The sequence below is a fragment of the Paraphaeosphaeria sporulosa genome, assembly GCF_001642045.1.
Source record: "Paraphaeosphaeria sporulosa strain AP3s5-JAC2a unplaced genomic scaffold CC84scaffold_5, whole genome shotgun sequence".
Taxonomy (NCBI): domain Eukaryota; kingdom Fungi; phylum Ascomycota; class Dothideomycetes; order Pleosporales; family Didymosphaeriaceae; genus Paraphaeosphaeria; species Paraphaeosphaeria sporulosa.
The window spans coordinates 2,469,430-2,483,690 of NW_017253364.1; the positions used below are offsets into that span (position 1 = coordinate 2,469,430).

A 14,261-nucleotide genomic window follows, 5' to 3' on the forward strand; every position below is an offset into this window, starting at 1 on the left:
GCCGGATGTGAACTCCCGCCAAAAAAAAAAAAAAAAAAGAACACGCACCTGAGCACCATTCCCTGGTATGACCCCGCAGGATGCCGACCCTGACGACCCTCTGGGGATGTGTGCTGGATATGCTTTGAGGTTGGAAAACATGTATGCCAATACCATAAAATGTAACTTTGAAATGATAGTGAGAACTGCGTGGTTTGGGTTTGGGTCGAGAGGTGACTTGTAACGCTCATAGTTGTAAAATCGTAGTGAATGAACGTCTGGTAGAATATTCTATGTACAGATAGGTATGTGCGAGAAAAGTATAGACATGCTAAGAAAGGAACAATGAAAGACAAACGAGTGGCAGACAGACAGGCCGTAAGAACTATACCGCGGACCTCGCGACTCCAGTATCAACTCCGACTCCAGCTCCCAAGTCCATGCCGCAAATCCATCTACACACCCGAGTCCTCCTGCTCGATGCTGTTCTCTTCTTGGAACGTGCTCCACGCGCTGCAGCCATCACTGAGTCTATCGCTGTCTGTGATGCCGGCAATCTCATCATACCGCTCAATAAACTGCAGCGCAAACCCCTCGCTTGTATGCCACCCGATATGGCAGTGCATCAACCACGCCCCCGGGTTGTCGGTCTCAAACGCAATGACCAGGTACCCGCTCGCCGGCAGCATCGCCGTGTCGCGGCGCGGCGGATTATCCGTGTTCAGCGTCACGCTGGATGAAGAGTAGGTCCCTGAACCTTGTGCCAGGATGAAGAAGTCGTGCCCGTGGAGGTGGATCGGGTGCGGGACAGACATGGTTGTGGAGATCACCATGTAGACCCACTCGTCGGCGGTGGGCAGCGTGATGACGGCGTTAGATGTCTCGTAGGAGGTGTTACCGGCCAGGACCTGGGACAGCGTGGGATCCTCCCAGTCGACGACCATGGTTGTGCTGTTGAGGTACCAGCGGAAGAGGCTGTCGTCGTTGAAAGCGACGCTGGCGGCCTCGGTGTTGGTGCTTGACGAATCGCCCACGGTCTTGGAGAGATACGGGGTAATATTTGCGGTTTCGTCGTCGCAGGAGTCGTCGTAGGTGTAGGCGGAAGTGGAAGGGGTGCCGACACTGTCGCCGTAGTAGACAATGCCCTTGATGTCGTCGGAGTTGTCGTTGTCCGAGCATGCGCTCTGAGGGATTGCGCGGAGCCAGAAGTTGTCTGCGACAGAGGCCTGATCGGCAGTGATGATGACATCGTAGCGCTGACCCATGCCGATGTCTAGAACAGTGGTTTCATAGGGGGTAATGGGGACGAGATCGGATGCGATGACTTGGAGCGTGTGGTTGTCGATGCTGAACTTGAAGTGTGTGTCTACGGCGGCGTTGACAAGGCGCATGCGGTAGGATGTGCCGGAGGTGAAGGAGACATTGTAGCGGAAGCCGCCCTCGTCATATGTGTTAGTGCCATTGATTAAGCCGTTGTCAAGCGTTGGCGGGCCAGAGCTTTCCGCGCTGATGTAGAGCTCGTCGACAGTCTATGAGGGTAGTCAGCATGAAGTAGAGGTTTATGGATCGAAATATTCGTACCTGGTGGTCCCAGTCGTTCAAAAACAGCATACCGAGATCCTCATCGTAATTGGCGGTAGCAGGCCCGTTAATGACGATCCCTCCGAAGATGCCCTCCCAAGCCTGCAGAGCAAAATGGGAGTGGTACCACGAAGAACCATATTGCGTAGCTCTCCAGGTGTAAGTGATCTGCTCGCTTGGTGCAGTTGGGCATTGTGTTATAGACACAACGCCGTCCTGATCGTTGGTATAGTTTTGGCGGATTCCGTGCCAGTGTATGCTGGTACCGTTTTGTGAATCAGTCAAGGAGTTTGTGACATGGACGACGACGGTGTCGCCCCAGTCTGCGAAAATGGTCGGCCCCGGGATGCTCCCATTAACAGCCATCGCAGTGCGAGAGACACCATCGGGAGCGACCGTAACGTCTGTGAGTTCAAAGTAATATTCGCGCGTCACGCCAGTATCGGGAACCTCTGGATGATGTCAGCATTCTGACCATTTGAAGGCGATACCATCGATGTGAACAATGTGTACTGAGCCAGCCCGCTCGGGGATTGGTACCGTGCTCAGACTTCGGTACAAAGCCCGCAGGACTAATTTCACTTACCCGAATAGTAGTCGGTATCGATTGAGTAATCGCACCATTCTGAACGAGTGTCTGCCGTGTTCCCAGAGCAGGTCGCCCTTGTAGAAATAGTGTTGGAGGAAACACCGGAGGAAACTTTGGAAACACTGGAACGGAGGGGCGAAAGAAGGTCTTCCACAAGCGGAGAAGCACGTGGATGAGCAGAAGCGGTGCCAAAGACGGCCGCGCCAAGAAGAAAGGCAGAACGCATTGTACTCAAAGAATGAAAAGGGAATGTGGTGGTAATGAGAGGTGTCGATGCACTGTGTGAATGGCTGACAGTGGCGAGATGTCTCTGTCTCTTATGCTTCGCTCGACGCCCTCTCCTATCCCTCCAAAGTCTACTCGAGCTCTGTTTCCATCGCTAGCTTCGTACATCGTAGTCCAAGTTTAGCTGTCCCACATCATGCCTGCGCACTGGCGTACGTCGACCAGATACGCGGCCCGATTTGGTTTCGAAACTTCTGAGAGAACAAGGGTTCGGTCCATGCCAACGCAAGCTCGAACGTGTCTACCAAAGGCAAGCTCATGCACTACCGGAAGCATACAAACAGCACGCTCAGACAAGTTAGCGTGGGGCTCACCACCATGACATGCAGGGGTATGCTATCATGAAACGATTGCGACTGTGGCTGCGCGCATCGGCCCTTTTCGACTGGTCAGGTACAATTCATGCAAACAGGGCTGATCTGAACATGGATCATCGTCGGTGTCCATCGGCGAGAAGACCGCCATTGGCGACAGCTGTGAAAGGAGTCGTCCATCGCTGACGAACAGCTTGCGAATCGGACCGGGTGGGCCTGTTCGAAGACTATTTGTGCAGTTAAATAAGACTACATCCAGTCTTGGTAGGCTGAGTATCTCCTTAGATATAAGTCCTTCGCTTCTTTCTTCCGTCGACATCAAGATCGTCCATTCGCTCCCTATTTGTTCATTGCATCATGTCTTTCACCAAGCTTTCTCTGCTCTGCACTCTGCCTTTGCTCGCTCTGGGCGCGAAGTTCAAACGTGCAACGCCTGATGAATTTGGTCTCTTCGGATACGGCCAAGGATTTGGAGGGTTCCCGTTGTTCTATGCTGATGGTAGGATCCACCATTGTTGGAGGACAACATGTCTAACAGCCCGCAGGGTATGCGTACTTGGGTGAACCGTCGTCTTCGAACAGCTCGGATCCTGGCGTCGTAACCTGTAAGAAAATTTGCCGTTCACTAGCATCTTGAACCAGAAACTAACTCCTTCATCAGTCACCCCGAGCGGCTCTGGCACTTCCCAGAGCTGGATCGGCAACCCCAACACAACGCTCACAAACTACACTGTTTCGTGGTCGGATGTGACCTTTGCTGTTCCCACCGTATCCTCTTCCGACAGGCGTGTCAGGTTTCTCACTAACGAGACATCGGATTCGGACGTCGTCACCACAGGCTTTTACTTCTACGGTTCCACCGCCTTTGTGGTTGAGGGTGGTAAGTTGGAGAGCCCGTGGTATGCTCTCCAGGTCAGCGAGCGTGTGCATGCTCTGTACTGGAACGACACCAGCCTTGGCCAGGTGCCCGTTATCCTGAGGAACAACCCTCCGTCCAACCCGCAGAATGTACCGGGCATTTCGTCGAACTAGATTCGGAAGAGTGCTTCCAGGACACCGGCGAGTTACTTTCGTGGATATGGAGATCTGTTCGTGTACATAGTTAGTTGAGATTGTTAGTACGAATTGATTTTGGTGGGCAGAGCTTGCGCGTCAACGAGCTATCACACACTTGTCTGCAAATCTCATATCCGATTTCGTGAAGACTGTTAGAGCACAGCAGGGTCCTAGGGCTTGCGTGTGGTCCCTGAAGCTATGGGGACGCATGACTGGATGATCATGGTCGGCGACGTTATCCAGGCTAGATCTGGCGGGAGGGTCGTACCGTGCTGGCGGGTACCTGCACTGATGCTTGCGTCTTCCAGATCACAAAGCCCATCATAGGGTGTTCGGTGACGAGCCATCCTCTGGTTGGGAAAACGACACGCGTCGCGTACTAAATGGGTGAGATCGGCAAAAAGATATCGTGGACTACCAGACTTGGACCAATTCAACAGGAACCATACGTTTTCAATTGCGAAAAGGGGCGGAAGTTTGTGCCCGACCTCGTGGAAATTCGGGATCGGCGGCGCGTGGTTTGTACGAATGATCTCTTTGCGCACCGCGCGTGATGCATGACCGCCTCACCAGCCCTGCAAGGCTTCCAGTTAGTGTTCTTGCGATGGTCTGCCACGACCTCAGCTTCAAGCCCGCAGGCGCACAACCTGCAAAGCATGGGGCACGCTTATTGACTAGGGGAAAGATGCAAGTATGTCAACTCATGTTCTTGCGTTGAATGTTGAGCAGACGACGTTGGAAGTGGGCCATCGGCCGCTAGATCCGCCACGTGACATAGCCTCTCGCTAACGCGGAAAGCCCCGCGCACTGTGCTTTGAAATTCGCACCGAACTTTCGAACTTCCTCATTACCAACAACAACCCGCAATCTTCGAGGAAAGCCGACAGATTCAGCCATCATCATGGTACGCTCATTCCGCGCGCAAATGCAAATGCAATTGCCGCACTACACGCTCCACACCATCCGCTAACCCGCCGCAGTCGGACGGAGAAGACAACCAGTCCGTCGTCGCCGCCGAGGAGGTCGAGGTATCCGCCGATGCCTCCGCCGGAAAGGGCCAGATGTCCGTCCTTGAGGCTCTCAAGGGCGTCCTGAAGCTCGCTCTCATCCACGACGGCCTTGCCCGCGGTCTCCGCGAGGCGTCTAAGGCCCTCGACCGTCGCCAGGCGCACATGTGCGTCCTGAACGAGGCCTGCGAGGAGGAGGCGTACAAGAAGCTCGTCGTTGCGCTCTGCTCTGAGCACAAGATCCCGCTTATCAAGGTCCCCGATGGCAAGCAGCTTGGCGAGTGGGCCGGTCTCTGTACGTGACAGTTTCTCTGACATGACATGTCATGTGGGCAAAATCTAATAAACCATCAGGCCAGATCGACCGCGAAGGCAACCCCCGCAAGGTCGTCAACTGCTCTTGCGTTGTCGTCCGCGATTGGGGTGAGGAGTCCCAGGAGCGCAGCATCCTCCTCAACTACTTCCAGACCGAGCAGTAGACGTCTCATTCATGACTTGATATCTCACGTCTTCGACAACTCTTATCGGTTCGGTTTACGCTGCGGCTAGCATGGCTTGGAGTACGGCAGGATGGATCGGATTTGGCTGGGACGACATGTGGGATGAAGTTACTGATGGATCGTTCACGATGCATGGATTTAGATAACGGCTTCAATGCTCGTTTCCACAAAAAAAAGGATGTACGCCTCACATGTTCTATGCTGTGCTTGTCCTTGTGTTGCGCTGCCGGCTTTCCCTGACCAGCTGGCTTGGTCAAGATGCGTGCCAATTGCCATGGATATCACATCCGCCCAAGTTCGCCACAAAATGATGTTCCATTTTTTTCATTCTTGACGCTGAATGGCTGGAGGGCGGTATGTTCATTACACACCTTTGAAAACCCGCACGAGAGATGACTACGCCAGTTATTATTATCTAGCCAAGACTCTACATGGGTAGTCACCCCGCCTCAGCACATGGTCACTAATGCTACTGCATGCGCTTCCTCATACAGGACCCAAGCACCACCAGACATGCAATCAGCAGAATGTCCATACTGTCTCTCAATTACTCTCGGTTATTGGCATGGAGATGACGAATCCCTCAGCGACATCTCGAGTCTCAAGCAAGAGCTATTTCACGGAGTATGCGAACAGTGTGAGCACGCGAGTACCGATAGCACCCTCATTTTGTGCGGATGGTGCCAGCACCAGCGCTTATACCATATATTCGTATGCCTGGGCCGGGCGCCTTCTAGCCTCACAGGATTCAGGGTCGACCCTGCCCGCCAGCTATCACTCAACTGCGACTATTGTAGACTCCTACAACAGCTCGATGCCAGATCAGACACTAGCACTAACTACATCGGTGAATCGCGATCCGGCTTCAATGTTCGGTTCCCTGAGGGTTCTGTGGGCGAACCACATCTGATTGGCGTTCGTCCAACCGCATTTTACGTGCACTCTCCTGCGCTTCAGCTTAGATCTGCGGAAACAGTGGACTGGATCACGCACAGGTATGTGAGACGTGTCGACGAAAAGCAAGCTCTTGATGATTGGTTTTTGATGAGGCTAAAGCGAGGTTCATGTTGGTTCTCCAGAAGCGCACAGGTATGGACTAGTAAGGAAAGTCAATTGGGAGCTATCGCGTCAGTGGTTGTCAACCGTATTGATTTCGAAACCGGAGTCTGCGGAGTCAAGGAGGGGACCTGTTCGTTCACTGATAGATGTCCGTGTCATAGATACTAGTCGGAGCTGCATCGTACGCCTGCCTCAGGACGCCGAGTATGTAACGCTATCATACGTGTACGTGCAGCGTACAAAGCGAGTTCCGACTCTAGATGTTGCTAACTGCGGACAGGGTATGTTAGGTTTGTATGATCCTCCAAATCACTCCCTCTAAAGAGGTTGCTTCGTGAGACAGGAGAAGTCAGGTTCTCAACCTACTATGAGTATGACTGACATCGTGCCCGAATTATAGTGGGGTCGAAACCAGCCCGATCACTTCGAACTTACCAAATCATCAATTGCTCGCACAAGCAGAGCGGGTAGTCTGAAGCGTGTTGCTTTACCCAGAACAATAGCCGATGCCATAATGGCTTGTCACAACCTAGGCTATCGATACCTATGGGTGGATAGGTTTTGTATTGTGCAGGATGACGAACCTGAGCGCAAAACCGTACAGCTGAATCAGATGGGTGCGATATATAGGGGAGCTGCGTTCACCGTTGTCGCACTCGCTGGAGACGATGCGGACTGTGGCCTCCCCGGCGTCAGCGAGCCCAGGACCTCTGTCCAGCTAATCTTCACCTTTGCGGATATGTGCATGTGTCAGGGTGTTCGACCCCTCAGGTGGCATATACACTACAGTGAATGGTACGATCGCGGTTGTACGTACCCTATTCATCTATCCCGCGCGATTGCTAAAATCTAATCCATCCAACAGGGACGTTCCAGGAATTACACGCGTCCTCGAGGTGCTTGTTCTTCACAAATGAAGGTGTATTTCACATCGACTACACGCAAAGAGAGCGACACGGAGCAGAGCCCCTAAGCGTCTACGAGGAGTCCACTGGCCGCCACGTCCGCGACTACTTGGGCCGCGGCAACCGAACGCATTACTACACCAACATGGTGCACGAGTACACAGCGAAGACGTTAACTTTTCCAAGCGACATCCTCCGTGCATTCTCTGGCGCTCTCTTCGACAACTACGAGTCGCGGACCGTGTTTGGTCTGCCATGGGCCGACTTCGACCGCGCGGTCTTGTGGTACGTTGACGACGAGGACGGCATGGTGGCGCCGCCACCGGGGGCGGGTGTGTTCCCCTCGTGGTCCTGGACCTCTGCGCCCGGGCAGAAAGCGTTCCACGCCGAACGGCCCTACGGACTCGCGTACTGGGCGCGGGTGCAGACTTTGGATGATGTCGGGTTTCCTGTCCGCGAGATCGTCGTTGCGAGACCTGACGAAAATGACCTCCGACTGTTCTCGTCGATGAAAGAGACGGCGCAAAGAGATGCGGAGTACTTGCAGAAAGCGAGGGTTATTGCGGGTCTGGCGTGGCACGAAGGCTGCGTCACATCTCACCGTCCCCGCGAGATCTCGGCGGACTGCACGCGTGAGCGGTACACCGAGAGACTGGGAGACCGATGGCCAGACTACAGCGCATATTGGCGTGACGCTTTTGGACGACACAACCCGCGCGACCTATTCAGCGCCGCAGACATCGATCTCAGCGAGCGCGACGGCCGCCTTTTGCTTCACACCCAGAAAGCCAGGTTCGTTCTCGATGGTCCCAGACGCATCGGCGGCTTCTACGACGGAGAGAGCGAGACCCTCAACACGTACTACATCCGCAACAGCAGCGGCAGACTGGTCGGCCATCTGCTGCTCGATGCGTACCAAGCCTACATCCCATCGGACGCAGACTTCCTCTCCCTAGCCGCCGGCACCGACCTCCTGCTGAACTACCACGCCTTCTTCAACGAAAACGCGTACTGGTCGAATGCCGACTACGGCTGTCCTTGCCACCGCTTTGCAAGCAACACGTCCAGCGTTTCGCACAGGCGCGTCCAACACATCGCCGAATGCCGCCACCACCCCTCCTTCACCTCCCCCCTCCCCAACCAGGCCGAACTAGACGCCGAGCACGCGCAAGGGACGTACAAGACGCACTACGAGCTTGATATGCAGGCGATTTGGAGGCATTATGCAGGGGTGAGTTACTACGGTGCTGGGGGCGGCTTGATGCATCACTGGCACGATGTACCCGTCGTGCACGTTATGCTGGTTGCGCCGAGCACGGGGCAAGGCAAGGGGACGGGGGCTTATCAGCGATTGGGGTTGGGCGTTGTTTATTTGAAGAGGTGGGTGGAAGCTGGGCCGGTGGTTGGGAGCGTGGTTTTGGAGTGAGGGGCGCTCAGCAAGATACCATTGTTGATTATCTTGCTCCCAGTGGTGAGTTTTTTTAGGTCGTAATAGTGGAGTGTATGCATCGTCGACTGCTCTTTTATTTATTCTGTGCTCATTTATATGAGCTCCTGGTCCTGCTTTCGCGCTTGCCTTACATCTCGGCCAGATTGTTGCGCGCACTGTCCGGGTACGAGACCAATTGGAACCAAGTCCTATCCAACACACCCAGATCTATATGACCCCAAGCTTCACTAACTCCTCTCGACTAATCGGTGGCATCGGACTGGCCTCGTCTGCCTTCTTCAAAGAGCTCTCTATGCTCGCCCAGAACTTGGCCAGGTCAACTCCCCGGGGTATCCTGCAGCCACCCTCACCAGGAGGCAACTTGGTCACCTTCGTTCTGCCAAGCTCGCCCACCTCTTCGGCGTTCTCGGAGTGGATGCCCTCGGTCACGATGTCTACCTGAAATCGCTCGCCGTCCTTGTCGTCGAAGATTTCGGGGTAGATTGCCGCGGACACAGCAAGAGGATCGTGCAACGGCGGGCCTTCGGTGATGGAGAAAACCTCGGCGTAGGTGCTGGCGAAGTAGACCATAATCTGCTTGAACAGAGCGCGCACACGGGAGGGTGTGTGGGAGGTATCCGCTGCAGCGGGGTCCAGTGGCGCGTCGGATCCATACAGCAGTGTGTGCTGTACGTCCTTGGTACCTAAGACCTGGTGGGTCAGGTCGAGCGGGATGAGGGTGGTCTTGGATCTAAGGACTGGGTGCGAGAAGACGATGTGGGACGCTTCGGGGTCAACGTAGATGTTGAACTCGGCGTAGGGAGTCCAGTTGCCGAAGCGTACGCCCTCAAGCTTTGTCTTTCCCATGGGCGCATCTGTGAAGCCGCCGCCGACTGCACCGCCCATGATGCTGAGACCTTTGATGTGTCCTGCCAGGTCATCGTACTTTTGGAACAACAGACCGATGTTTGTGAGGGTGCCTGTTGACACGAGCCATGCTGTGTTGGGCGGTGTGGCGATCAGCGCCTTGTATATGGCCTCGAGGGTATCGGCGTCCGTCGCGGGCGGTTGCACAGGTTCGGGGAGCAGCGTTACACCGTCCAAGCCGGATTCACCTGTTCCGCGTCAGTACAAACAACGGTCTACTCTGTGATGGTGCTCTTACCATGGATATCGACGGCAGACACAGCAACCCGCTTGATGGGCTTGTGGGCACCAATGTAGACCTTGACGTCGCGCTTCCCTATCGCTTCTAGTGTTGCGCGCGCATTGAGTGTGGTCTGGTCGAGCGGTGCATTGCCGTGGACGGTGCTCACTCCGAGGAGCTCGACGCGAGGATCGTGACAGGCGAGGAGGAGGGCGTACGCATCCTATAAGAGGCTTAGATGGGCATATGTGCGACAGTGTGGGGTTTGTACATCGTGTCCTGGATCCTGCCCTGGTCAGTATTGCACGCGTAACATCGGAAGCGGGGTGTTTACACACGCAATCCAACCAGAGCGGTACTTTTGGCGCCGTCATCTCAGCACAATGGATATGATATACGAGAAGATGGGACGGCAGGAACGATTCAGACCTCTCAGATGCTGGACAATCAGCCAAACACAGGGTCCATGCAGCACGCCGCGGGGCAGGCACGCCCGGCGTTCGCTAACGTGCTCTGGGTCTAGCACCACCCGCCCGCCTGCTTATCGCCGACCGCGACGCCATGCGTCCCACAGTGCTGGCTCTTTGACAGCCCCCAACGGGTCTAAAGGTCGCCCATTGACCTGCCAATTTGTACAGAGGCGCAATGCACGACTGACCTTTCGCAGTGGTCGGCCAATCATCGTCTGGTTCCGACCCCAGCCACGAGGAAGACGTTTCGGCGCCCGAGCACCGAGACTGCTGTTGTCAGCTTCACGAGGGCCTGAACCGCCGCCCGCGCTCAATCCGCCTTCGTTCTTTGCACACCTGTCATCCCCAGTTCCACATGCCCTTCGCCAGGAGGACGTCCAGCCACTCATTGAGTCTTGAGATCCGATAGTCACGACTGTTGCCGCATCTGCATGGCCCGTAGCCCCGGATAGAGAGAAAAAACAAGCTTCGTCCGATAGATTGCGCGCAGAGCGCGAGCCCCGCAGCCATGGTCTTCGGCTACAAGATATGGTTCCCGAGCGATGACGAGAAGCACGCAATGAGAGCACTGCTTGACTGGTATCCTCTTGTCGCGCAATGGTCCGTTCTGGTTGTGTTCGCTGCCTTTCAGCTTGGCTTTTTACTCTCATGGATCGCAAGCAAAGGATTGGAATATGAGCGGCCGCGATCGCCATCGTTCAACAAGAGACTGGAAGGTCAATGGACGTGGTTGCGAAAATCAACACAGGCTGGGAATCGCATCGCATGGTGGGCGAAGAAAGATGTCATCAGCGGATGGGGAACCAGAGCCGAGTGGACTGGTGGTGGACTCTGGACAGTCTGGCTGTTGTATTTGTCAATCGCTCCAACTGGGAACAGTGAGCTTCCATCCTACTTTGCACCAACATTGCACAAGACTAAATTTCGTCAGATTACATCCACCTAACCAAGAGTTTTGGCGCGATCGGCGCATCCCAATTGCCTCTACACTACCTCCTTGCGATGCGCACACCCTACTCACCATTACAACTCCTCACGCGCCTCTCTCACGAACAACTGAAGTCGTCTCATCAGGTTCTTGGCCGCATCGTGTTCTTCCTGTTCTCCTTGCACGCTGCGTGCTATCTCAACCTATTCATTCAAATGAATGTGCTCGCCAAGCGCATTCAAATGCCCGATGTAATCTTCGGTCTCATTAGCATCACTCTTTTTACCGCCATCAGCACCACTGCACTCTCCCAGATACGGCGCTGGAACTACCGCGTTTTCTACATCAGTCACGTTGGTATCGCAAACATACTGGTCGTGCCACTGTACCTGCACGTACACCACATCCGACCTTATGTGTGGGAGGTCGTCATCGTCAACGCTCTCCATCTTCTCTCCCGCTTTATTGCACACAAGACTTACACTGGCACTATTTCCGTCCTTCCAGGCACAAACCTCATCCAGATCCGTATCCCGCTTACCTCACTCTCGTCAACACTCTCATGGCGCCCAGGCCAGCACGTGTACCTCTCTTTGCCCACCGGGAAGCACTACTCAACATCTCTGTCCGACCAGTTCACCCTGCGCAACAAGACCAACCCCTTCAGCATCGCATCCATCCCGGTCAAGGACAAGGAGCTCCTACTCGTAGCCAAGACGCTCGGAGGCAACACGAAGAAAATGTCCGAACTCGCAAAGGCTCTCGCCACAGAAGGCGGCGACGCACCCAGCATCCCCCTCGCGCTCGAAGGACCTTACGGCGCGTCGGCGCATCTGCCGGATTTCGCATCCTACGATAAGATACTGCTCGTCGCCGGCGGCGTAGGCGCGACGTTCATCCTCCCCATCTACAGAAGTATCATCGAGTTCCGCGACCCCGAACATGCTGGCCAGCCGCAGGTGCGCTTTATATGGGCGGTGCAGAGACTAGCGGAGACGCAGTGGGCGTTTCGTTCAACGTCTGGTGTCTCTGCTGCAACACCCGCTCACGAAGATGGTGACGCGGACGCAGAAGCCGGAGACGACGATGTCGCACATAGTCTCGCGCCCTCAACTCCCATCGGCATCGAAGTCTTCGTCACGCGCGGCGCTGCGTCCGCAATCCCGCTCGGCGACAACGGCGAGGAGATCGAGCTCGCAGAGGACGACCAGCTGCTTTCCATGGAGGAGGAGATGAAGAAACCGCGCCCGGGCATGGTGCTCAAGACCGGACGACCAAAGATCCCCATGATCGTGGACGAGGTGTTTAGTCGGGGGACGAGGGTGGCGGTGGTGACGTGTGGGCCAAAGCGGCTGACGGGCAAGCTGCGGGAGAGCGTGGAGCAGTGGGTTAGGCAGGGGGTGGAGGTGTACTGGCATGAGGAGACGTTTGGGTGGTAGATCGGGTGCTGGTTGGGGGAGAATGCGAGTAGGGCGTGTATAGACATGTATCTCACCAAGCTGGTGCCCTTTTTATGTTCCGACCTGCGCGCGTCTACGCGGTGGCTTGTTCAGTTGAGTTGGGCTGGGTTGCTTTGTCGGCGTGCGTGAGTCTGCACCTGCACGATCCACCTCGTCAACGTGTTGCATGTGCTTTTTCCACTTGCACCAGTGACAGTCATCACAAAAACTTATATAATCCTAGCCATAATGCAAAATGTCACAAGACGTGATAGGATTAGTGGATACGGCTATATAAGGAGCCGGCGCAAGAAGACGCACTTGATCACGCGCTCCGACACATGCATCAAGTACCAGCGAGCGCTGCCGTGGAGTCTATATGGCCAGGATATAATAGCTGCACATCTTGTTCCGTCGCCGGACGGACGAGATCTCAGGCGCTGGATGAAAACCGACATGGAGGAGACTTCAAGGCTTGATTGTCTACGTGTGACACGCTCGTCATCGGAAGGCTCAGCGCAGGAATCGCTATAGAGAAGCGCGCGATGAGCTGAATACCGCGCCTCAGAATGGATACAGCGGTACGAGACGGCGTGTACTTCTCCATCCTGTGTCACAGCAAGAAGCACTGCGCGCTATGCTGGGCGGCACCCGTGAGTACCTACTCTCCAGCTCCGGGGCTTGAGATGCACGTCGGACTGAAGGCTATCGTCATTCCCATCCTCCAGCCGCTATACCGGCACGGCTTACGCGCCCTTCACCTCCTCTCCACTCCACAAGTGCAACGTTGTTGTTCACCCCAGACCTGCGCCCCTTGGCACCGCATCTCCGCTCTTGTCCCCAGCGCAGCGCAGTGCAGCGCCCAGCAACGCTCGGCACACCCATCGCAACTCCGCCGGCTTCCGTCTCGGCGCCCCAACACCCTCCCCATCCTGTTTTGCACCGCACTTGGACGTGGCCAAAGCAGGTTTGTGGCTAGAGCAGCTACGTGGCTGGGGCGGCCAAGCAGCTTGCCTGTGCCGCGATGGCGAAGCGCTGCTGCTGAGCGGGTTTGCGGAGGGGAGAGGTGCTTGTTGGGACGTCACGGTGCAGGGCGCCACACTGCGGCGCGAGGTAGTGAGGTGTGCGATGGTTGGATGGTCGCGTTGACGCGCGTGCAGGTTTAGGGTTGGGAGTGTGAGGTGAAGGCTGCGCCATTCTGATGGCCAATTTGGGCGATAGATGGCTCATATTATCTGCCCCAACCATATGCGTTGAACGGAAAGGGACACAGTGTGCCCGAGCAGCTTCGTCTCGAGCCGTCAAAATGAAATTATTCCTAATATTATTAAGGGAGACTGCTGTTCGGATATCTCGCCCAAACTTGGTTTATGTCTCTCGCACGACGTTGAAACGGAAGGTGCAAGTGACGTGCATCATCGGGGCTAGCGGCTTTCCACTGCTACAGATGGTGTGATGGTAGAGCTACTTTTGTAAGGAGCGCTGCACAGCCTCCAGCCAAGCAATATCATCTTCTTGGGGAGGTCTTGGTGCCAAGGCACGGGGCTCGTCCCGCTCTTCTCATCCGTACAGA

General features: G+C 55.3%; 8 protein-coding genes across 8 annotated transcripts; 6 read left to right on the forward strand and 2 right to left on the reverse strand.

Moving 5' to 3' along the window:
* Positions 1 to 434: 434 nt before the first annotated feature.
* CC84DRAFT_1187227 (multicopper oxidase) lies at positions 435 to 2,375 on the reverse strand (the record flags this gene model as incomplete). The annotated part of the gene is made up of 3 exons (XM_018180914.1): positions 435 to 1,508; positions 1,561 to 2,012; positions 2,147 to 2,375. 3 exons carry the CDS (start codon positions 2,373 to 2,375, stop codon positions 435 to 437), a joined length of 1,755 nt encoding a protein of 584 aa, XP_018036634.1.
* A 730-nt stretch (positions 2,376 to 3,105) lies between these two features.
* Positions 3,106 to 3,780, forward strand: CC84DRAFT_1176303 (uncharacterized protein; the record flags this gene model as incomplete). The annotated part of the gene is made up of 3 exons (XM_018180209.1): positions 3,106 to 3,247; positions 3,294 to 3,353; positions 3,410 to 3,780. The coding sequence occupies 3 exons, from the start codon at positions 3,106 to 3,108 to the stop codon at positions 3,778 to 3,780; spliced, it is 573 nt and encodes a 190-aa protein (XP_018036635.1).
* A 906-nt stretch (positions 3,781 to 4,686) lies between these two features.
* Positions 4,687 to 5,495, forward strand: CC84DRAFT_1120069 (40S ribosomal protein S12). The gene is made up of 3 exons (XM_018175569.1): positions 4,687 to 4,708; positions 4,785 to 5,106; positions 5,166 to 5,495. Exons 1-3 carry the CDS (start codon positions 4,706 to 4,708, stop codon positions 5,288 to 5,290), a joined length of 450 nt encoding a protein of 149 aa, XP_018036636.1. The 5' UTR covers positions 4,687 to 4,705; the 3' UTR covers positions 5,291 to 5,495.
* An 18-nt stretch (positions 5,496 to 5,513) lies between these two features.
* On the forward strand, positions 5,514 to 6,772 carry CC84DRAFT_756521 (uncharacterized protein). Its single transcript, XM_018187322.1, has 3 exons — positions 5,514 to 6,306; positions 6,368 to 6,595; positions 6,651 to 6,772. Exons 1-3 carry the CDS (start codon positions 5,768 to 5,770, stop codon positions 6,658 to 6,660), a joined length of 777 nt encoding a protein of 258 aa, XP_018036637.1. The 5' UTR covers positions 5,514 to 5,767; the 3' UTR covers positions 6,661 to 6,772.
* Positions 6,773 to 6,884: 112 nt separating this feature from the next.
* CC84DRAFT_1259508 (uncharacterized protein) lies at positions 6,885 to 8,701 on the forward strand (the record flags this gene model as incomplete). Its single annotated transcript, XM_018184920.1, has 2 exons — positions 6,885 to 7,179; positions 7,236 to 8,701. The coding sequence occupies 2 exons, from the start codon at positions 6,885 to 6,887 to the stop codon at positions 8,699 to 8,701; spliced, it is 1,761 nt and encodes a 586-aa protein (XP_018036638.1).
* Positions 8,702 to 8,739: 38 nt separating this feature from the next.
* Positions 8,740 to 10,292, reverse strand: CC84DRAFT_1196366 (Inosine/uridine-preferring nucleoside hydrolase). Its single transcript, XM_018181454.1, has 4 exons — positions 10,190 to 10,292; positions 10,123 to 10,137; positions 9,870 to 10,074; positions 8,740 to 9,819 (listed from the first exon to the last, which is right to left on the reverse strand). The coding sequence occupies exons 1-4, from the start codon at positions 10,223 to 10,225 to the stop codon at positions 8,933 to 8,935; spliced, it is 1,143 nt and encodes a 380-aa protein (XP_018036639.1). The 5' UTR covers positions 10,226 to 10,292; the 3' UTR covers positions 8,740 to 8,932.
* Positions 10,293 to 10,430: 138 nt separating this feature from the next.
* On the forward strand, positions 10,431 to 12,877 carry CC84DRAFT_1120073 (uncharacterized protein). The gene is made up of 2 exons (XM_018175570.1): positions 10,431 to 11,199; positions 11,253 to 12,877. The coding sequence occupies exons 1-2, from the start codon at positions 10,830 to 10,832 to the stop codon at positions 12,686 to 12,688; spliced, it is 1,806 nt and encodes a 601-aa protein (XP_018036640.1). The 5' UTR covers positions 10,431 to 10,829; the 3' UTR covers positions 12,689 to 12,877.
* A 77-nt stretch (positions 12,878 to 12,954) lies between these two features.
* On the forward strand, positions 12,955 to 14,004 carry CC84DRAFT_1164579 (uncharacterized protein). Its single transcript, XM_018178514.1, has one exon. It carries the CDS (start codon positions 13,258 to 13,260, stop codon positions 13,852 to 13,854), a length of 597 nt encoding a protein of 198 aa, XP_018036641.1. The 5' UTR covers positions 12,955 to 13,257; the 3' UTR covers positions 13,855 to 14,004.
* Positions 14,005 to 14,261: the final 257 nt, after the last annotated feature.